Source organism: Camarhynchus parvulus, chromosome 4 (genome assembly GCF_901933205.1).
Source record: "Camarhynchus parvulus chromosome 4, STF_HiC, whole genome shotgun sequence".
NCBI classification, from domain to species: Eukaryota; Metazoa; Chordata; class Aves; order Passeriformes; family Thraupidae; genus Camarhynchus; species Camarhynchus parvulus.
In genome coordinates this window covers 12,075,314-12,098,331 of record NC_044574.1, presented here as the reverse complement: position 1 = coordinate 12,098,331, position 23,018 = coordinate 12,075,314, and the positions used below count along the sequence as shown (strand labels likewise).

The following is a 23,018-nucleotide window of genomic DNA, read 5'->3' as shown; positions in this document are numbered from 1 at the left end:
CAGAGGCACAGAACTGCAAAGATAGGTGGGAAGCTGCATGTCTTTGCACAGCAGGGTGATGGCAGAGGGCAAACTTTGATAACTTGTTCCTGTATTTAAGTCTGGTATGGAGCTGTCCAGTCTTTAGCATAGGCAGTGGCATAGGTGTGGACTTCCTTTCCATTTGTTTCCTTTTTCTCTATGATTTTTGCTAATCAAGTGTGGCTGTATGTATTGTGATTGCTGTGCTTCTGTCAATATAAAGCCATTACATTGGAAGGAAAAAAGATTTCCTTTGCAGTTCAAAGCAAAATAGTACTAAAGAATGTGCAAATTGTATTTTACTCTTGGGCCATTGACGTTCATTTTGGTTTGAATCCCATCAGCAGTGATAGGATATTTGCAATTCAGCTGGCAAAGAGATGTTTCTTAGAATGACCTGTTTTACTTTGAGCAGGTGTTGTTCGCGTAAAGTCCGAGAGCTGTGGTGGCAGGGCATTCCCCCGAGCGTGAGAGGCAAAGTCTGGAGCTTGGCCATTGGAAACGAGTTAAACATCACCCACGGTGAGGCTGCTGTTCTGTAGACATTTCTCACAAAGTGAAATAGCAAGGGGACATTCTTGTATCTGTTGTGGTGTGGGTGTGAGGAAATGTTATCTAATTATGCTTTTTTGCGCTGCTTTGATGTGTTTTGTTCAAAAATACAGCATCTTTTAATCTTGTAGCTGTTCTAGGACTGCTGCTGTGAATTGTCTCTGAGTATTGCTGTCACTGTCTTGCTTTGATGTTGGATGGAGATGGTCATAACTAATGGCTTAGGTTTTTTTTCTTTTTGAAACAAAATTGTTGTTAATTTTGAAATGCCTATGAGTATGTGTATAGTGTGCTTCCTTTGATTTGAAGTAAGACGACGGGTTTGTAAGAGATTAACAGATTCCTGGCAAGATTTGTACTTTGATTTGTGAGCATAGAAATAATCTATTACTTCTGAGTCCAGAAAAATTCAGCTCTGAAAGACTAACTTATGTAATAAATTCCAACATGGAAATGGGGTAGACTGTCTGTACTTCTGCTGTATTGTGCTGCTTTTCTGTGCATTGCTTAGTTACCTTGGGTATAGTTCTTACATAATTTGCTAGACTTTCCTAATTATCCATTTGGACTGTAATTTTGAACATCAGCATTCTGCAAGAAAAAGCAAATATTTGAATGTAAAATGCAGTTTAGATTGCCTTTCCTTTCACTTAATATGAAGTTACAGGTGAGTGGAACGCATCTTTCAAAACTGTAACCCAATTAGAAGTTCTGCTACTGTTAATGCCTAGGGCAGCATTGTCCATGTGGTGGGTGGTTAGTGGACGTGAGCATGTACTATAGTGCATATAATATATTGTGTATATATATATATATGAGTATATATATATATAATAGTGGACTTGGTTTTGTGTTTTTCTTTTTCCAGAACTGTATGATATTTGCCTGGCTCGTGCCAAAGAGAAGTGGCGATCACTTAGTACAGGAGGGCCTGAAGTAGAATGTGAAGGTATGCTTTTTGTAACTTATTTCTGCTGTGTTATAGAATAAGACATTTTGTAAACTAGTTCCTTAAAATGAAATTACATATTCTAAACAAATAAAAAAATCAGCCATAAAGTTGTGTTCTGGTAAAAAGAAAATGTCTTTGTGAAAGCCAGGAATAGCTGTATTTTTCTCAATCAAATTCTGGTGTTGTACAAAAGTGTTGTACACACTTGTTTGAGTTTTTTTTATAAACAATCTCTGGGTACGGTCCTTACTTTGATGTAAATTTGTAGGAAAACTACAAATAGTAGTTTGGGGATTATCAGTGGAATTAATACTAAAATACTTTTCTGCATCTGTAGTTTTGGGATTGCAATTGAGGTTAGAGCAGAAAACTGCATTTTAGTCCCTTATTACAACTTTGAGCTCAAGTCATTGGTGTGTTTCAGAGAGCAGTAGGGATTTTTTTGCAGATGAAGTAGTTTGAGATTTACTAATTGAAAGAGTTGACTGTTTTTGAGAGATTAGGCAGCTACATGCAAATAATTGAAATTGCCTTCAGTAAGTAATTATACTAAACAGAGAAAAAAAAAGGACAACATTACGTACTGGCATTTATAAGCAGGAAAATATTTTTGATTGGAAATTCCCACTTTGTTCCCTTGAGATTGTTTATATCTCAAATAAGATAACACCTAGTATGTTTCCAGCTTCCTCTTGCACTTTATTTTCTGAAGTGTAGATGCTCATGTGATTGATGCTCATTGTCTATTGACAGCTTGCTCAGTAAACAGCAGTAGGTAATTCCCAGCTATGCAGAACAGACAGAATACCAGTAAGACATCTTGATACCAGAATGAAGACTAATGCTATAGAAATATACTTGGTGCAGGATCTGTTTCAGTTATGGAGAGTGTATTACAGTATCAGTTACAAGATCTACAAAGGCTAAATAAACATGAAGCTGAAAGGAGAGTAATAGAGAAAGGTGGCATCCATCACAGGCTGCCACTTTAGGACTTCTCTCTTCCACCACAGCTTTTTCACAGAGGCAGCTACTTCAGGATCCACTGGGAAGCCTTGTTGGTGGTGAGGAGTCACAAGTTAACAGGCTTGTATCTGTCCAATGATTTGTCAGCAGATACACAAAAAGTGCCTGACCTGCCTTGCCCTGTATCTTTCCCCACTTCGCTTCAAAACATATTGAGGGTCACTGGGCACTGTAGGGTTTCTCTAAGTCAGGATGTACTTTGTGCTTAGCCTGCCTGCTGAATTTCAAGAATTGCTCTGTCTGTAGCCTTATTCCCTAGCATTCACATCACAATACATCAAAAACTGTGCAAAAGGTAAACCTTACTGGAAAATAAAAACAAGAGTGAATGTTCACTGAATGTTTGTAATAAATGTAGTAACTTTGGCTTTTGCAGATGCTGGGTTTTCTGCAGCTGACAGAGAAGCAAGCTTGGAGTTAATAAAATTGGATATCTCAAGAACATTTCCTAGTCTCTGTATATTCCAACAAGTAAGCAATGTTAACTTTTGTCTTGACATGTTGAGGAAAGTAGGTTTGCATAATCTGACCTGTCCCTTGGTTGGAATAGGCTGAAGAGTTCTGAATGAGCATGCATCTTGAGAGGATAAAGTTCCTAGAGATTCTGGAAAACTAGAAATAATCTAGGGGAGAGTAACATCAAGGTGCATACAAAACCCCAAACTGTTTGGTAATCTCTGTGATTTATCTAACATAGTTCATGCTGGTTTCTGTCTGATGAAGTGATGCAGGTGAGTGTTCCAGAGTCAGTGAATCAACATTGCTAGTTATGCATACACAGTGAGAGAGAACATCTCAAACAAATGGGACTGGTTGACCTTTTTTGGTTTGATGCAAAACTGATTTAGCTTGTATTGTTTTGGCGTGCTCACCAACGTGTGCAAACCGCTTTTGGTTTAGTGACTCAGTTTAATCAGATTTTGTTCTTCTATGCACAGATTTCAGCAGCCCTCTAAAAGGTTTAGATTGTGATAAACCAACAATTTTAGGCAAAATCTTCTCCCTTTGGAAATTCTCAGTCATTTACAGTACTCAGTGCAAGATATGGCAGCTGTTAATACTCAGTAATGGGAAATTCTTTTTTAGCTGTACATGTCCTTCTCAAAATGCTCTTTCTGTGTTATGGCATATTGTTGTTTTGACTGTTTTCTTCATGGTTGACTTTTGCCTCCAGTCTCGGAGACGATGATGTGGTTTGCATTATTGTTCTACTTCCTTGGCACCATTGCCAGAGTGCTGCTGAGCTGTAAGGAATCTCCTAGGCTTACATTCCTACTGTATAAGTATTTAATACCTAATCTATGTATTGGATGAACTGTATGCATTTATAATAAATGGGTTTGGAGAGTTGTTTCATTCTGTTAAAGCTAAAGTTATTTGGAATAGTTCAGCTGTTCTAAGCTACATTGGGAAAGAGTATTATTGCTACTTTGTCAGCAGTAATAGAGACCATCTGTAGCACTGAGGGTTTTTTTACATGCTTGTTGTATAATCAGATGTATTGTGCTGTTTCTGTTTAATTGTAGGGTGGTCCTTACCATGACACATTGCACAGTATTTTAGGAGCCTATACTTGTTACAGACCTGATGTAGGCTATGTAAGTAAAGAATTTATTTTTTCAGGGGTGGGGAGGGAGATGTTTTTAGGGGGAGGAAGGATTTTATTAATTAGCCATTTTCAGACCTGTATTAAATGGTTTGGGGGGGGGGTTGTGTGTGCTTTTTCTATTCCAGTACATGCTTGATAAGTGTGTATAACATTTATTTTGCTGGATTTAATCTTTTTGCAGGTTAGATAATTGGAAAATCCATATTTGTACTGAAAAGTACATAATTTGAAAACTGGAATCCAAGATGAGGTGTAGTTATGTCCTTATTGTCAGTACCAGTCTTCCTGAGACTGCTGTTGAATTGAAATGATTGTTATTTCTGTCCCTTAGCACTGTGAGTTTCTGGACCAGTCTCTAAAGCAATACCCATTGAAGCTACATGAGCTCAATCATGGTGTTTGTAGTAGTGATTATGAGAGGGCTGAGTGATTTCATGTAGTCTCTGTGTGCAGAGCAGGGTTATACAGAGAGGCTTATTCTTTGTTGAGGAGCAGTTTTAGACAAGGCAGGTGTAGAGAAGGAATGTTCCTACTTTGTAGGTAGCACATAAAGCTTGGCAGGAGCTGCTGAACATGACTGCTGGGAAATGAGACAAAGGGCAGATCAGCTGCTGTGCCTCATGTGGCACAGCAAGAACCTGTTGTGTTGGGAAGGAGCTTGTTCCTCAGGTTTGCAGGAATGACAGTCACACCTGGCTCCATGTGACTCTCAATGGCAGCACTGCACCCTCTGGGTGAGAGAGGTTTGCCTGGATTCCACAACAGACTTTGCAGAGAAAGGGAACAATATCAATAAAACAAGAGTATAATCTTAGAATGGTTTTGTTTATCAAATGACTCAGTGCAGTTGTTTTTAACTGCTGGTAATTTATTGAAAAACAAAAGTACAGGCTTTGTCTCTAGGGTTCAAGTTCAGCTTTCCTCAAATAAGGATCTAGATGACCCATTCCCGGGAGAAAATGGATTACTTCAAAAGACCTAATTATTAAAAAAAAAAATCTTTATTCTGTATATTTGAAAGTGTTGTCAACCTAGCCTATCCTAGGAGTTCAACTTGGAGTCTTTGAAAGAAGACAGCATGGGAATTGTTAGCTTCCATGCATTGAACATGTGATTTCAAGGGGCGTGTGGGTTAAAAAGTCCTACTTTTCTGAACATTTCTCAAGATGCAGCAGCTCAGTAAGTGCATCAAATACTAGTGAGCACGAGGACAAAATGAGGCAATATAATAGAATTACTGCTAAAGAGTAACTCTTCTCCTTTCTTCAGGTGCAGGGCATGTCGTTCATAGCAGCTGTATTGATCTTGAACTTGGATACTGCAGATGCCTTCATTGCTTTTTCTAACCTTTTAAATAAGCCCTGTCAGATGGCATTTTTCCGTGTGGACCATGGCCTTGTAAGTATGCAAAAAAAGACCTGTAATCAACATGCTGTGGATAATGTGTAGGAAAAGTTTAAAAAAATTATGATTTCAGTGGCTTGGAAAAGAAATCAGAATTTATTTTAAAACAACACACTTTATAACAAAAACCCCCAAGACACATATGCATAATCCTTCAAAAAAGTCAAACCAAAGATCACCCTATCAACCTTTTTGAAAAAGACATATGAATGAAATTGTTGAGTAGCTATTTTATGATGCTCAGAGAATAGTTATGAGAATATTACTGTAGGTAGTTCTCAACAATGCTGCAGTTGAAAGCTGAAAGCACCTTAATGAAAGTGACTTGAAAGCACTTTTTATCATAGGCTAATAGGTTGCTAAAAACAGACTGTTGCAGGGAGAACCAGGTTTTCCATATCTTCCTGTAGCAGCTGTGTTTGAGTCCCACAGGCTGCTTTTCAGCGAAAGAAACCTCTCACCCCCCTCCCTAAGTTTTCACTGGGAGCTGATTCCTTTATTTTCTTTAGAGTCTCTAAAATTCCATGTCAGCAGGTACACTAGCAAAATAAGACACAGCTCCTCAGATGTGGTTTTAATTTGCTTTAAAGGTATTTTTGTGTAAAATATATGGCATTCTGCATTTCTTTCTCATCTCTTAGCACTATGAATATAGGATCTGCCTCTTAAGAGTTCAAGGGCAAGAGAATGAATGATGACAACAAGCACTGTTGTTGCTTAAAAAGTAGACGCTAGAAATCCTGTCAATATTCCTGCTGGAAAAGTATTCCCTGTTCAGTCCCTGAATTTCATCAGTTGCAAATACCATGGGAAGATGTGCCACAGGGCAGGCAGCATTGCTAGGAGCAGTATCAGCTATCTCCATTACAGTACTTGGAAAAGGAGGACATGCTCATGCATTCAGTGTGTAAATACGGTTTTTGTGAAGATGGTTTTGCAATTGAATTGGATAGAATTAGATAAATATTTTTTTAGCTGAGCTAGTGGGGTTTGCAGTTCTTTCAGCTAGTGCTGTTCAGTTCTGTTAGCCTGGCCAAATAGGGACTGTGGGATAACTGTGTGCTTTCAAAGGGCAGAGATGGTGGTACATGAAATATTAATGTCATGGAATAAAACCCATGATTTAACAACACAAAGAAAATGTCATCTAATATTTCAAAGGTACTGGCACTTGAGTGAGACAGTTTTTGCTTTCTGTGGTGAACATACTAATCTGCAGTCTACCCTCATCTTTTTGTGTCAGCTCAATAAGCAAATGCTGATTTTTTTATAGTAAATTAATAAAAAATAATACTGTTGTAAGTTAGTTGTGTGAATAATAGTAATTTATACAGGTTTATCTTGACTTCTTTTGTTGGTTAATTTTATTAAACAATATATTTTTTTATTTCCACTAAGGAAAAGTCTTGTTGAATGTTGATTTGATCAAAATACTACTTGTACTGCTGCCCACATTGCTATCAATAGAAATGGCTGTAGCAGTTATGTGTAAGGTCCTGCCTCTGCAGTACTTTTGAAAGTAGGAACTTCAGTAGAAGTGCCTTATAGTGGTCCCAGCAGATTATTTTGAAAGTAAGACTGTCTGATGCATTACCTGCTTCCTTCTTTATACTCACAGGTCTCATAGGTTCTTGGATTTCATGCATTTAAAAATCCACACTGGGGAGCTGTTTCAGGGCTACAGTTCTCTAAAGTGGATTCCTGGATTTCTGGTGTCATGTTTGACCTGAAACTGCTTCTCTGTAACTGAAGTTTCAGAGATTTCAGTAACTTCAGTTACTTCTCTAGCATGCACCCATCTCTGATTGACTTAAAGCCTCATACTGACTACCAGGCTCAGGTGTTTATTTGTCACTGTTAATGAAAGTAGTCCATCATCTGTCACTTTATTCAGAGGAAATGGGAAATACTTCTGTAAGGACATCAAAAAAACTTGGGAGATAAACTTTTCATTCTTTAAACGGATTTCACACAGAAGTCTCCAAAAAGATCCCTTTTTCCTTTACTGTCATGATGTTTTGGGGGAAAAGTATGCTGTTGCAAGTCATACTTTGAAGGAATCACAACCTTTCTTTATTGCTTTTATTGGGATTTGTGTTACTGAATCATCCAAGGACTTTGCTTAACTTTCCTCCCTATAGTATTAGGGACAGTGATTAAATAATCTTTTGGTTTTGCCTCTTGCTTGAATTGGGAGATATTTTTAACATGTTCTCTGTTAATAAATTTGATTAAATACTTGAATTATAAAATAACATAAAAGTCTTTGTGTTAAAAGCAATGAAGTTGAGGGGTTATGATGTCAGAGAGTTACAAACTGTTTCTCTTGCATAGGTGTTTTGTCCCAGTCTTTGGATTTTTTGTGTGAAACTCGTATCTTCCTTTTTGCAAAAGAAATGCCTATTATCTAAATGTAGAATGTATGGTGTTATGTTGGTATTAGACTACTAGAATAGCTTTGGGATTAGATTAGATTGTGAATTATGACTGGAATATACTGGACTCTTCACTGTTGCTGTGGAGTATTAACATTATTTTAGTTTTGTATTTCATTATGTTCTATTGGGTCTTGGATTTTATTCAGTACAATATTAAATTACTGCCACAAGCATAAAACACCATTCTGTTATAATTATTTTGAGAAATCAGCCAAAAGCTTCCCTCCTGCTGCTATTTTTCTTTCCAAAGGAAGCTGGCCAAGACCCAAAGAAAATGTTACATTGTTCAGTATGAGAATAATATATAGAGTGTATCTTAAACTCTTCGTGCTTGCAGATGCTGCCTTTTATGTAAATGCTTAGCTCTTTATAGTATCATGTAATTCATTGATCCTATTTTTGAAGGGTGTTAATCCTACAATAGATAATACATTTAAGCTTATTAATAACACAGCTAACTGCTTGTTTTCTCCCTGTTATATTTTCCCAGATGTTGACTTACTTTGCTGCATTTGAGGTGTTCTTTGAAGAAAATCTGCCAAAGTTATTTGCCCACTTCAAAAAAAATAACTTAACTCCAGACATCTATCTAATTGATTGGTAAGATTTGAAAGAGTAATTACTAATTTGTGTGGTATACAGCTCCATGTCAGTGTTCATGACAGAAATGGGAACATTCTTACCTGGTTTAATTTTGTTCTAAGATAGAGGCTTTATTTTTTGTTGAGTACTTGAGTTGTCAATCCAAATCATTCCCACATACTTCTGTGATGTTTAACATTTGCCTAACCTTTACTACTGTACTTGTGTTAAGTTGGAAGCTTGTTTTGAAATAATGCTGACCTTCTGAGAAAATTTGTCTGTTGCATGTGCAGGTGTGTACCAGGGTTGTCTATTCAGAAAATATTTCCAGTCTTGCATTTGAAATGTATACTTTGTCCTGCACAGATTGAGAAAAGTGTAATTAAAACATGTGTCCATACAACATAAAACTCAAAGCTGCAGCAAAGCTATTCCACTTAGCAGATGGGCAATTAGAGTCTTTTTATTAGATGAAACTGTCTTTCCTTTAAGTTCTAGTATAATCAGAACATTTTCCTTAGAGAGGAAAAAAGACAAAGATCTTATTTGCACTTCTGCCAGATTTCAGTGAGGTATTATGTACTCCAAATTGAGCACTTGCATTTATGCCTATGAGACCTTGGTTTGGGGCAGTTAAAAAGTCTATTTTCAGAAAGACTTCGTTGTCAGTTTTGGGATGACATGAAAGATTTTTTGTGAAAAATTGGTTTGCCCTTACATTGTTGATAATTTCTTCTGTTCTCAGGTATCTGACAAATGCCTTAAGTAAGAGAATAATTCCCAGTGGTAACGTTGGGATTTTTTTTCCTGAGATTAATAAGCTGTTCTTCTGGAAAATATTTGTGGTGTTAATGTGATTTTACCTGAATGTCTTTGGCAGTACCCTGATCTTTAAGACCAGTCTTTTTTTCCCTGCAGATGCAGGAAAACCATTCTTGTTGTCCTTAAAGTCCTTTGCTTGATTCAGCTCCATCCAAATGGACTTCTTGTGCTGCCTTTGCTTGATTTGCATGGTTTGTATGAGGGTAGTGTAACCCTCTGTGCAATAGGCATATACAAACCATGGGCTTTGTGATTTGGCTGTTGCACTGGGATTAAATTTTAATGCATCATGTGTAGGGGAATTGTTGGGGTTCTAATGAACAGGCTCATTTCTCCCAGCATTTAATGGAAGAAATACCATGAGGAAGAATTTGTGACTGAAGGCAGACAATATTAAACTGAAGTGGATTTGTGCACAGATAATAGAAAAGGTACTAGGATAAGGTAGAAGGGAAGAAAGACAGCAGAGGCTGGTGTGTTCAGTGATAAGAGGAAAGCTGTTGAAATTGTATGCCTCAGTGTTGTGAAAGCCTGTGTGTGGAGAAAGCAATTGAATAAAAGGGACATCAGAATAAGATGACTGTAAACATACACGTGGGAGAGTAACTGGGTAGACAACACTGAAATCACTAGGTTATTGTATTTTTAATGGACAAAAATGTCAATAGCAGTCCAGAAATTATCTCAGCCTGTTACGTGGTGAGGGTGGTCACCTTACCAGCAGGGACACAGACTAGGCAGAGATATTTAATGCTGTCTTCACTTTGGTTTTTAACAATGATGATGATGTTCTTTTGGGAGTCCCAGAGCCCTGAGGTGGGAGAGCATGACTGTGAGGATGATAAACTTCCATTTGACCCTGAACTTGTGGGATTTGCTGCTCCAGCTTGATGGTCTATGGGGCCTGATGGGATTCATCCAAGAGCTGGCAGATATCATCATGAGATCTCTCTCAATGATTTTTGAACAGTCTTGGGAATCTGGAGAGGTTCTGTTTTTCTGGAAGCTGGCAAACATTGTCCTGATTTCAGGAAGCATGTCTCTGGAAACAAAAGGCCTGTCAGAGTCATTACAGTGACTGGTAAAATTATGGAGCCGTAAGATTATTCTGGAACATACTGAAAGACACCTGGAGGATAGCGCAGCCAGCACAGGTTCACGAGGTGAAAGCCCTGCTTCACAATTTCTTTTCATGACAAGGTTACCCACCTAGTTGGGTAGATGTGATATTTTTAGACTTCACTAAAGATTTTGATACCATCTCACAGTAACCTGTCCAGATTCTGCAGCTGGGATGGAGCAATCCTGGATGTACAGACAGACTGGGAAATGAGATGCTGGAAAGCAGCACCACAGAAAGGGACCTGGGGGTCCTGGTCAGTGGCAAGTTGAATGTGAATCTGTCTGAAGGGCATCAGGCACAGCGTGGTCAGCCAGACCAGGGAGGGGATTGTCCTGCTCTTCTCTGCACTGGGGCAGCCTCACCTTGAGTGCTGGGGGCAGTTTGGGGCACCACAATATAAAAACCATAGTTAACTATTAGAGAGTGTGCAAAGGAGAGCAATAAGGATGGCTTTAGAGGAAGCTCTGTGAGGAGCAGCTGAGGTCACTTGGTCTGTTCAGCCTGGAGGAGACTGAGGGGAGACCTCACTGCAGTTACAGCTTCCCTGTGAGGAGAAGAGATGGGGCAGGCACTGATCTCTGTGGCAACAGTGCATGAAGCTGTGAAATTCAAACTGAATATTAGGAAAAGATTCTTCTTCCCTCAGGGTGGTTGGGCACTGGCACAGGCTCCCCAGGAAAGTGGTCAGAGCACCAAGGCTGGCAGAGTTCAAGAAGCTTTCAGACAGTGCTCTCAGACACATGATGTCATCCTCAGGGTGGCTGCTGTGCAGGAGCAGGAACTGGACTCAATAATCTTTGTGGGTCCTTTCCAACTCAGGATATTCTGTGATACTGTGGATTACTAATTGGATATGATACTGTCATAAATAAGATGATTGCTATGTAGGAGGAACTAAAATTGAGCATCCTCATGGTACAGGCATGTTAATATCATGCTATTGTTTAACTTTGCATTGTAAAGAAGAAATTCTGAGAAACAGTACCAAAAATTAGAGATTTAGAAAAAAAGACTCTTCTGATAGAAGATTGAAGGTTTATGTTCCCTTCAGCAATTTTGCTTTGATAGAATACTCTTTGTTTATATTTATATTTCTTGAGTAAACATTTACATGATTAGTTGTTTTCTCTTAGTACATATATAGGGAAAAAGCCCAACACAAAACCAAAACAAACCAAAAGGAAAAATGACTGACTTGTGAGTGAAGAACTGAAGTGATACCTGTGTTGAAGTGTTATTGAAATCTTGAGGCATATCAGGTCCCCTTTTGTTACCTCTGTGGGTGTCAAGAGCACTTGAAAGATAAGTCAGTGAGGAGTGACTGTGGATGGTGCTTCTCAAGGTCTTTGCATCAGTGAAATGCTGATTGCTGACTACCTGCATCCATATTCAAGCTGTTCATTTTAATTCCAAGGACAATTTGCTGTGTTCCTTCCCATCCCTAGAGAGTTACAGCACAGGAATGTAGGCTCTTTGAGATAGACCTGCCCAATACTGTATTAAACTTTTTCACACTTGTCTTGAACTACACAGCTCATACCACTCTGTCCTTAATTTTGTTAGACTGTAAAGGTTGTATGGTTGTATGTGTGTAAAACTTACATATTTAAGTAAATATATGGGTAAAAGTATTTATATGTGTGTGTGTGCATACAAATACATACTTTTTCTACTTCAAAATACTTTGATCCTGTAGGAAGCAGATTTAGAATTTTTTTCTCTTTAAATTGCCACTAAGACTGGCTGCAGTGTATTTAAAGTCAGGGAAGAATATGGTACAGCATTGCTTTGAGTGGGCAGACCTTTTGCATGTAGGTAAAAATCTCTGTGAAACAGCCTTGCTCTAACATTACTTTTATTTAAATGAACATTTGTTCTGAGCTCCAAAGGGATGCCTGCTGCTGTTCAAGTGGCTGGTGTGGTTACTGTGCAGGCATGTGTGCAGTAAATCTCTGCTGCTGCCTGCTCTGGGAGGCTCCAGTAGCCAGTGCTGCACAGACCAGTTGCTGGGAAACCTTCCTGCTCCTTCCACAATTAGAATGGAGACAACTAGTCTGCTTTGTGCTTCTTCCTGTCACCTGTGCTGCAGGGAACTGCAGTAAAATCGTGTGCTTAAATCATTTTTGAAGGGATATGTTCCATGAAAAAGAAATGCTGTAGGTGGACCCAGCTGTGCAGGTTTTCTTGGAGCTGGTAGAGGACTTAGGGAGGAAAGCCCCCCTGCCAGTTTAGTTCCACTGCTGCCTTCTATGATGGGAAAACTCCAAGGACTGAGTAGTTTAATTAAAGGTACTGTGACATGATTACTGGGGAATACCTGCCACAGGTAAGGCATCTCATTTAAAAAGGACCCTTGTGCTCTAAGCCTAAACTCCAACTGATAAATCTTGTAGAAAGAATTCAAAAACTATACAGGGTTTTACTTTTTTTTGGTGAGTGTAAAGGGAATCAAGTGTGAAAAAGCCAAAAAGAACAATGTGGAGTCAGATTCACAAAGAACAGAGGGGAAATAGTGTGTCTGAATAGCCCAGTTTTGGCCTCTCACTCTGTCAGCTGATGTTCTGCAGGCTCTTGTGAGTAGAGTGGAATGTGGATTTGCCAAGGACACATGCTGTCTATTTATGGCCTGCTGCTGCTATGCAAACACCTCTTTATCCCTACTCAGGAAAATTATTTTGGCAATAATTATAGCCAAGGGCTATGTTTGTACTGATGGATTGATCAGTGGTTCTTTAGTATTACATGGAGTGTGATTGTGCACCCTGAATATGAAGTTTCTATTGACACCATGTGCTTGTTAGGATAGAGATCCAAGCCACTTTGTGTGGCCATTTTTAGTGGGTACTTGGAGTAAAGTATGTGTAAGTTTGTTTTCTGTTACTTTGAGAAAAGCATAGTCTGTGCCCCCCAGAAAATGCTCTCTTGCAGTCAGCATTTAATTTCTTTTTCAAATAAGAAATGAAATAAACACTTGTACTTTTTTTTAGACTGTAATGATTTTAAAATTTACAGACATGAGAAAGGAATGTGTAGTACAAGAATACATAAGATCTGATTTGCATCAATGTTGTGTGCGAATTGCTAATTCAAAATCTGTCCTACCTGTCTGCATTGCTCTTGCTGATGGCTTATAAAGACTTTTTAATTAGAAAGAAAAGAGAAAAAGGAGGGGGGGGGGAAGAAAAAGCAAAGGAAAGAAGGATGGAGCTTATGATTATCATGGTAGCAATGCTTTGCTCTCTTGATTATTTCATGGTCATACACTTTTGCTGGGAGCAGCAAACCAGCCAGGACTTCATCGACCTCAAAGTACACTTTCATCAGAAACAGGGCCAGGAAGGAGCAGGAATATCTGGTGCTGCTTCTCTTCCTCTTCCAACCAGAGAAAGGCCAGGAGCCTGCATTGCCCTGGCACTGGACATCTCCATGTGAGTTAGCTGTGTTGTCTGCACCTGTGCCTTACAGCAGGTTGCAGGAGAGCTGCAGACAGAAGTCACTGTGCAGGACAGTGACAGCAGGCCAGGAGTGTGCCGGTGCTGCTGGAAGATGCTGCTGGAACTGCCTCAGTCTGGCAGCTGCTTTATTACTCCAATAAACTCCAGCAGCATTTCAACCAGAAGCTCAGATGTCTAATAAAAATATCTTTCAGTAGGAAATATTTGAAGGGATGAAATGCTGTATCTGTTCTACGAATCTAAGCAGTGATTCCTACTGGCCTTCACTGCTTATTCTAGGGGGCCTAGTCTCTGCTGTTAGGTCTTGATGCATCAATTGCATGCAAATATTAATGAAAGTTAATTGTCTTGTTAAGTTCCTGCGAATGGCACTTCCTTCCAAATTATGAAGAGTTGAGTGACAAATACCTGACTTGATGTGACAGCTTTTTTGATGCAAGTAAATCCTTTCATACAAAAGTGTTCTCATAAATAGTTCTGTCTTTTGACAGTTAATTTTCTGCATAGTTGGAGATTTAATACAAATGGGTTATTCAGGTTAGGTCTGAATCATGACCAAATAATGGCTTTTGTGAATAACAACTGGTCTATAAAGTTGGCATTGTTACTTATCTTTAACCAGGACTTGTTTCTGGCTGTAGTAGTGTTTCCCTGCTACTTGGTGACCAGGAAAGGACTCAATTGAATTGCTTCCTATTACACTTTTCCTTTTAAATTGAAAACCTGTTGCTGTTTCCTGTATGTGTGTGTACAGACAAAAGTCTTAATTCTGCCATGTAGGTATTCTGTGGCAGTACAGTTTTATATGGTCTATGACTGCTCAAAAAGATTGAAAGAGTGTACAAAGTAAATGAAGTCTGCAGTGCAGGATCAGCCAGTAACCCAGAGAAAGAGCTTGTATCCTGCTCTTCTTCCACCTTCATGTATGTGTGATGAACAAGTGTCTGGGTTTTGCATCCCAGACTTCTTGTTTATTTTAGAATTCTAACTTAGCTTTTTGGAGAACAGGATTTAAAATGTTTCCACTTGTTATAAGAAGATTGCAATGAGATGTAAAAATAGGAAAAACAGTAAAATCCTAAGGACCTTAAGTTTGCAATTCACTTGTCACCCAAATTTGTGTGAATGTTAGTTTCATCAGGACGTTAATCAAATTAATATCTTTTCTCTTTTTTTCTAAAGTGTGGTGATTCACACAGAAGCCATATACTTAACAACACATCATTCAAATAAATTTTTATATAGTAAAAAGCAGATAATGCAGAAAACCTTTGATTATTAGACTTTACTGTGAAAATACATTACTTCATATTCTATACCTACATATATGTGTGTGTATATATCTGTTCCATTTTATCTTTTTAATGTGAATCCAGATTTCTCAAATAAAAAATTGGAGGGGATAGAGAGTCGTTTTAAACACATGAAAACTACTGCTCAATTCAGCATACTTGAAAAAGAGTTTTTTGTTAAAGCTGTGGAAAGGTTTGATTGAAACTTGAGCCTTTGCTGACCTCTGCTGGGGAGAGAATTCTTTGCAGTTTTACAGATATTTTTGTGCAGTGCATCTGTGGAAAAGTTATTTCTGAATTCTGAAGGATAAAACCACCTGTAAAATGTTTATATACTGTAAAATTATTCCAGGAAATGATTCTCATCACCTGCTGTTAGGTCATTGTTGGCAGCAATGCTCTTGCTCTGCTGTGCAGTGAGATGTTGGATAAAGGAGAGAGGCAGGAGCAGCTTCTTGTTTCTGGCTGCAAGGCTGTCAGCATTTTGGTAAAGGAAGAAAAGTGCTCGTGCTCATTAATGAGAATGGAGTTTTAGCAACTGGAACGAGGCTGTTGCTTTTGCTATTACCCTTTCTCTTTGGGAATCACATCTGTACAGGCACACTGAGCCACCATCTTATCACCACTATCTGCATCTCTCTGGACATCCTGCCTTGCCTGTGTCTCTCAACTCAAGGGAGTTCAGGCTGATCCTTCCTCCAAAACTCATGCTAATATTACTTTGCCTGTCAACCAAGCCTGGAACATAAGAGTTAATTTTACTCATATCCTTTATCTGAACCACAAAATGCCCATTGCAGTTTGTCTTGAAGTTCAGCTTTTTGAGTTTTTGCAACTAAAACTGCATCAATTCTCAGCTCTGAAGTGATGATTAAATAGACCTTTGATTATAGTTGTGGTCGTCACATGCCCATTGTAAAACCATCTATATTGTTTGTTCTGGTATGATGCAAGAAAATCAAACTTAGAGATCACGCTTTAATAGTGGTACAATTTTGTATTGTTTCATGGATTGATGTGCTGCAACTAACAGAAGTACTTCTGAAATATAAAAATGAATATTCAGTTACAAATATTTGAGAAGCCTCAAACTTACTGATGATTGGTGTGTGTATTTCTGTGAGTATCCAAGACTTCTTGTCCAGTAAGTGAAAATTTTGTTCTGTCTTTCAGGATATTCACATTGTACAGCAAATCTTTGCCACTAGACTTGGCTTGTCGTGTCTGGGATGTGTTCTGCCGTGATGGAGAAGAGTTCTTATTCCGTACAGCACTGGGAATACTCAAACTTTTTGAAGATATTTTGACCAAAATGGACTTCATTCATATAGCTCAGTTTTTAACAAAGCTACCAGAGGACTTGCCTTCAGAAGAATTCTTCACATCTATTGCTGCCATTCAGATGCAAAGTAGAAACAAAAAATGGGCTCAGGTAAGGAGGATGTCAATCTTTGGTAACTGATGATTTTACCGTACTCATGAAAATGGGGTTTGGCAACATCTGGAAGAATGTTTTAGCAAAGCTAGTGCTTGATTTTATGGGCAGGTAGGACTGTGTAGCTCACTCCATGCTTTTAGCATACATTGAGATGAGTGGATTTGCTCAGCTTAATCTCCTGTGGAAAGGGAGAACTCAGTCAACATTCAAAATTGAAATATTGAGTGAAATTTATGAAGTAAAAAGTCAGAAAACTTTGAAATTTTTTTAATTACAAAGGCTGCTAGCAACATCACAACTTGATACTTAAAAGTAGATATCCACTTTTGGGAGAAGTTGTCACACACTATCCTACAGTAATGTTAATCTTTTGAAGATCTCTACTCTGCCTAATTTTGGACTCTACAGAAGTGATTGCATCTCTGACTTCTTTATTGGGATTTAGCATGTGATTTCAGAAATTGTTTCATTGCAGTAATTTCAATTAAATTTCAGTTTAAAAAACATAAGATGTGTCATCTGAATGTGGAAACCATTAAGTGGCTGTAGCAGCCATTCATGTTGGAGAGTGGAAACACGCCCTTATTTTTTCCCTTGGTTCAAAGCAGCAATACAGCCCACTTTGTGAGTCATTCCATAACAGAGCTCTGCACATTTTTTCCAACTGCTTTTTTGCAGAGAAAACGAGAGGTGGTGTTAAACATAGGGGTTGGGGAAATTCAGCTGCAACTGGGTGTTTCTGGTTCTCTCCTGGGGTAGCAGTGCCTGTAGGTGCTGGGGATTGCCAGTTTTCTCTTCAAGATGAGCATTTTAACCTTCACAGCAGTAGTTCCACAGGTTGTTCAGTTGTGTCACCTTCCTTGAACATGTCATGTGTGCATGAGGATTGCATTCCAAATAAATTGCCAGCCTGCTGTTGTTTCCCGTGTGGGGAAGGAGAGATAAGGGTCCTATCTGCCAAGTACCCCAAATAACAGGCTTCAAAAGTATGTGTTGGGGGAGATGGAGTTTAAACCTCTGTTAAATCTGTTTCTATCCACCGTGTCACAAGGACTTGCAGGAGAGGTCTCCTGTCAGGGGAGAGGTTCTCTAAATTTAATTACATTTAATAGTTAAAGTAGTATTGCTCAGACATAATTGGAAACTCTTCAGAATGAATTATTGAGTATTTTTTTTAAATCTAACGCTTTTCTTCTCTCTCATACCCTGAAATGTCTAGATACTGGCTGCTCTGCAGAAAGATAACCGGGAGATGGAAAAAGGAAGTCCTTCGCTGAAGCGTTAACGTTGGGTTCGCCTCCAGTGACTCCCAGGAAAAGAGCTGAAGTGGCAGAAGTATTGATTACTGTTTGACATATATGAGCCTGCAAATCAAAGTGTTAGTTCAGAGTTACATTTAGTAGTAGAATAGCCTTAAGGGAGAGAGAAGAATATCAAGGAGGAAGAGTGAAAAAAAAAAAAAGAAGAAAGGAAATTAGGGGATAAACCCCTTATAAATTAAACCTAGGCTTAGCCTTAAACTTTTAGTGGTATGCGCATATGCTGTGGAGAGCATTACACATTCTGTACTTCTGATGAGGGCAGTGAAACAAAATAATATCAAGGGTTTGGGGGTTTTCTAAATTTTTTTTTCTTAGATGTTTTAAAAGACTGGACATTCAGCAATGTCGGTTGCTTTGACAGCTATTCCCGTTCCATTCTTAGGCAGGATATATTTCCAATACCTGTAACAGCAGCTGGATCTGGATTTTAGATAACTGGTGCTTGAATTCTAAATGATGTAAGGACCATTTCTTTAGAAATGCTTCTGATTTTATAGGATGTGGGTCCCATTTACCAAAGAAATCATGTAGACATAGAACTACATTCCTTTCTTTAATAAGAAAAAGTTAAGTAGAAAGTAAGCTTGGAAGAGAAGTCAAACTAGCAGTGCAAAACTAATTATTCTTCAAGATGCCTTGGAAATTTATTCTCCAATCTGGATGCATATGGAGGAAATTCCATTCATCAGATTAGATTCTAAACTCACCAAGAGGGTTCTGGTATTAAGGTGGCATAATTTCCCAATTGTGCTTTCTTTCCTCTGTTGAAAGCCAAGGTCACATACCACTAAATGCATGTTTCCATGCATGTGTCCTTCTCCTGGGGCACTGCTGTTTCACAGTGTTCTTGCCTACCATCTGCTTACTGTGTGCCATGTGTCCAGTCATGGAGATAAAACTGGATAAACTGAGAAATGGTTAAAAGCAATTTTGGTAGCTCCTTTGAACCAAGCTTTGCTCACTGGCAGAACTAAGGAGGAAGGGTGGTAGGGGAGCTGTTAATGTTTGCCAGTGTTGCTGCTGAAAAGCAGAGGTTTTGTGGAATCTCCTGAAGCTGCTGCTGCTGCCACACTGGGAAAGTTATGTGGAGCAGATCCATGGAGTGACAGGTGAAAGAAGTTTATTGGGAAATGTGCCAGGCACCATCAGGATAAGTACAAGTTGTCATTTCTGAGCGTTTTATCTGACTTCTGATACATGAGGCAAGTTACAGCAGCCATTACATAAACTCCTCATAGATTGTAGATCCTCTCTGCATTCAGGTGAATGTTGAAGGGCAAATCATGAGTGCCTCTGATTTACAAGAATGTTTATTGCATAGTGTGTAGTGTAAAACCTCTTTTATGCTAATGATGATCATTGAAAAGGGAAAGGTAACTGAAGCAATATTTGTGTTAACTGTGAACAGGCATTACTAAATCCTCCAGCTGTATGGTCAGCAGTTTCCCAGTGCTCTTCAGCTGCTTTATGCTGATTATTTTGGCATTGTCTGAATAAAACCAAGAAGAATAGTTGCACACTGCTCAACTGAACATACAGTGTAAAGGACTGTGGGACATAATCAAAACACTGTCCTTTGGTACAGACATTATTTCTATGAGGGATAATTTGATTGTAATATTAAGAAGAGTGAGAACAAGATTCCCTGGTAAGTGAGGACTCATAATCACTTTGAAAGATGTGTAATGCAAATGCAACCTGCAAGTCTGATACCTCATTGACCTCTTCTCCTGTCCACTTTGTGTAGCTGGTGTAATGGATGTGGTTTTTGTTGGTCATCTTAATTCCACCACAAGACGTCACCTCGGTCATCACTTCCTGAAAATAGACATTAAGATGTGATAGGAAACATGTTAATTCACTCAGAATTTGTACAGAATTTGTCCTCCAGGGACTGGTACTTGTATGCTCCATTGCTTTGAAGTGCAATAGAAAGCAGGAAGGTCAGTGTTTTTTAATATCACTTTTTCTATTCCTACAACAAATCTGCCTTTCCATGAAGAATACGAGAGGCCTACCATCCAAACATTTGCACTATGCTTTTGAATGGTTTATGGAACACAGAGATCACTTTTTCCTCAATATACATGTTTAGGTGGTACTGTAACTGGCTTTGTGATATAAGTCTTCATTGCAACTACATTTGTATTTTCTTTTAAAGCAAGTCTACAAGTGTGGCTCATTTGTTTGGTTAAGAAAGCATTTTTTAGCTACTAGGTATCTTGGCAGCCATCGACAGCCTGTTCTTTTTCTCTTCTCAATAAGATGTTGAATGTAACAGTGACAGTGGGCATAGTTGTGGGGAAAAGGCCTGCTGCAACACTTGTGCACTGTTTGTTACTTGCAAATGTAATTACTTTGTTTTGTGATTTGATCTGTTCTTAGAAGTTGTATATATTTTCTAAATGATTTCTTCGTGTATATAAGGTATGTTCTTTAATGAAGAAACAGCAATGCAATAAGGAGCTTTGCACAGTTTATTTTCAAACAAAATACATGTGAAAAAAATCACCTGCCTAAACATGCAATTATTTCAACTTCTCAATTACTTGATTTGAAGGTAATGCTTGAATTTTGATAAAAACAGCTGAGTAGTAATGGCATAGAATTTGTTGCCACTGAGCTCTTCAAGTTTCTTGCAGTATACCAAATCTCTTAATTAGCTAATACAGAAATCTTCTCTAAGAAATTCAGGGAATTGCATTAAAAAATTGACAATTTTATTGTTCAGGTACTTGAAAGTATCTGTAACAAGATGCATGAGATTCTTTCATGGAGCAAATGTCCCCATCAAGCAAACTTTCTTTTCTTCATGGGTGTAAAGGAAAATGAACCTGCTGCAATACATGAAAAGTATGTGCAGCAGATCAGAGAAAACAGAAAACTCCAGCCAGCTTTGGGATTCTTTACAATCTGCACTTTATTATAAAGCAGTTTTGCAACTTCGATCTGCAGTCAATCAGTAATATTATTTCATTTAGCAAACAATTTCATTTGGGAAAAAAGGTACCTTGTAACAGCTTATTTTTGAATGTTTTAAAACAAGAATGATGTATAGAGAAGTGTTGGTACATCTTCTGTACATCATGTTTAAATTGGGTTATGTAGTTACCACATTTGTTTTGTTTAGATATGTGTATCAAACTGGAACTTTTTTCAACTGTAAATATATGGTTTTGTTAAATAAAGTCATGTAAAGTTATCTTAATCAACTGTTGTCAGTCTAATTCAGATATTAAAAAATCCAGTACTAGTCTTTTTCTTCACAGGTGGCTTTAGCAATTTTTGTCTGTTCAAAAAGAAGAGTTTGGGCTATTTGTTAATTGAAGGTAGAGGACTTTTTGCTGATGCTTTGAAGTTCTTCTTCTTCTTCTTATTATTATTCTCCCTGTTAAATACCCTGAGGCATTTAGAAAATCTGATACTTACTGTGCCTGTGGCTTTATCCCTTTTCATACATCTTTCTCTGGACTAGGCCTGAGGTCTGCTAAATGTATGATGAAAAATAGTTGTAAATACACCTTCTTGTATTTTTGAAGTTCAGGAATGCTTAAATACCTTATCCTGGCTTTGTTTCAAAAGAAGAAATCTTAGGTTTTTTCAAGTTTCATAATCACAAAGTATTTTGTGCTGAAGTTAAGGCAGTGTTGTTTTACTTCTGACATAGGCATAACTTCAGAATTTAAAGTGGAGAAGCTTCCTGTTGCTGAAATGAAAAGAGTTTGAAGGATCAAATAAAAGAGGGGGGAGAGAACTCTGGCAGTATCTGTGCAACAAGGGTATGTGCAGAACACAGGCAAAGCCTTGGCTGCCATGGTTCTGGTTGATCCAGCAAGCAGCTGTCCCACTTCTTCCACTGATGTGCAGAATTGGAATGTGGCATCAGATTTGTTCTCTCTAACACCCATTTGATACTGAAAGAGATTTGTATTGTATCTGTTACAGGAGTTGCACACATTTGTTCAAAACTAGATTTACTTTACTTGTTTACCCAAATAATTCCAAGTTTCTTCAGTCATGTTCAGCAAAGAAGGAGGAATTTGCTTTCTGGCTTTTTATCTGAACTCCCCTACAAGCAGGGGTCAGCCCACCATAGTGACGTTTCTGTGTTTCCAGCTGCTGACTCAGCAGCTCTGCAGTATTTCACCTGAAATCCTGCAGTGGTATCTCAGTTCCAAGCACCCCCGTTTCTGCTGCAGTTCTAGGTTGTTTCTCCACAGGCTTTCAGGTTGTTTGTCTGGCTGGCTTTGTTTTGGTGAGGATATTGCTCTCCTCTGATGCCTTTCCACACCCACCAGTTCAGCCTTTCTGCCTTGACTTTCAGCTTCCGTTAGCTCCAGTTTTTCCATGAACTGGCTGAGAATATGGACTGCACTCGGTACGTTCTTTTTGAGCTTCAGGATTTCGTCCCAGACGGTCAAGCTCTTCCTTCACGTGCTGGCAGTGCAGGGAGCACTGAGCCGTTCTCTCCGAGCACTCATGGTGGTTCCACAGTTTGGATTTCACATCTCAGCCTGATGTTTTCTGCGTGGGCCCAGAGGAGTAGAACTAAAAGAAGAATCTCTTTATTTCTTTATTCCTCGCCTGCTCGGGAAGAGGTGCTTCCGTTTGGGATGTCACACTGACACTGACACTCTGACGCTGACACTGACAAGGACACAGACAGTGACACTGGCAATGACACTGACACTGACACTGACACGCTGACTGACAATGACACTGACACAGGGACACTGACACACGGACACTGACACGCTGACACTGACACAATGACACTGACGAGGCTCCTCCCGCCGGGCCCGGCCCGGCCCCGCTTCCCCCGTTGCCGGGCACCCGCGAAAGCCCCGCCCCCTGCTCGTGCGCGGCCCCGCCCCCTGGCGGGCGGCCCTTGCGCGCGGCTCCGCTCGGAGCGGCTCCTCCCATTGGCCGCGGGAAGGACAGACGGGCCCGGCTCGGCCAATCGGAGCCGCCTCCTCGCGCTG

At 39.0% G+C, this 23,018-nt stretch overlaps 1 protein-coding gene across 3 annotated transcripts in view; it reads left to right on the top strand.

The window, feature by feature from the left end:
* The window catches only part of TBC1D14 (TBC1 domain family member 14), a 63,758-nt gene extending 42,514 nt beyond the window's left edge, over nt 1-21,244 (top strand). For all 3 annotated transcript variants that reach the window (XM_030947427.1, XM_030947429.1, XM_030947428.1), the window contains 8 exons: nt 437-543; nt 1,442-1,522; nt 2,928-3,022; nt 4,078-4,149; nt 5,430-5,558; nt 8,493-8,602; nt 16,450-16,708; nt 17,934-21,244. In XM_030947427.1, coding sequence (XP_030803287.1) covers nt 437-543; nt 1,442-1,522; nt 2,928-3,022; nt 4,078-4,149; nt 5,430-5,558; nt 8,493-8,602; nt 16,450-16,708; nt 17,934-17,999 — 919 coding nt within the window. In that variant the 3' untranslated portion in view covers nt 18,000-21,244. The remainder of the gene's footprint in view (nt 1-436; nt 544-1,441; nt 1,523-2,927; nt 3,023-4,077; nt 4,150-5,429; nt 5,559-8,492; nt 8,603-16,449; nt 16,709-17,933) is intronic.
* The last annotated feature ends 1,774 nt before the right edge of the window (nt 21,245-23,018 follow it).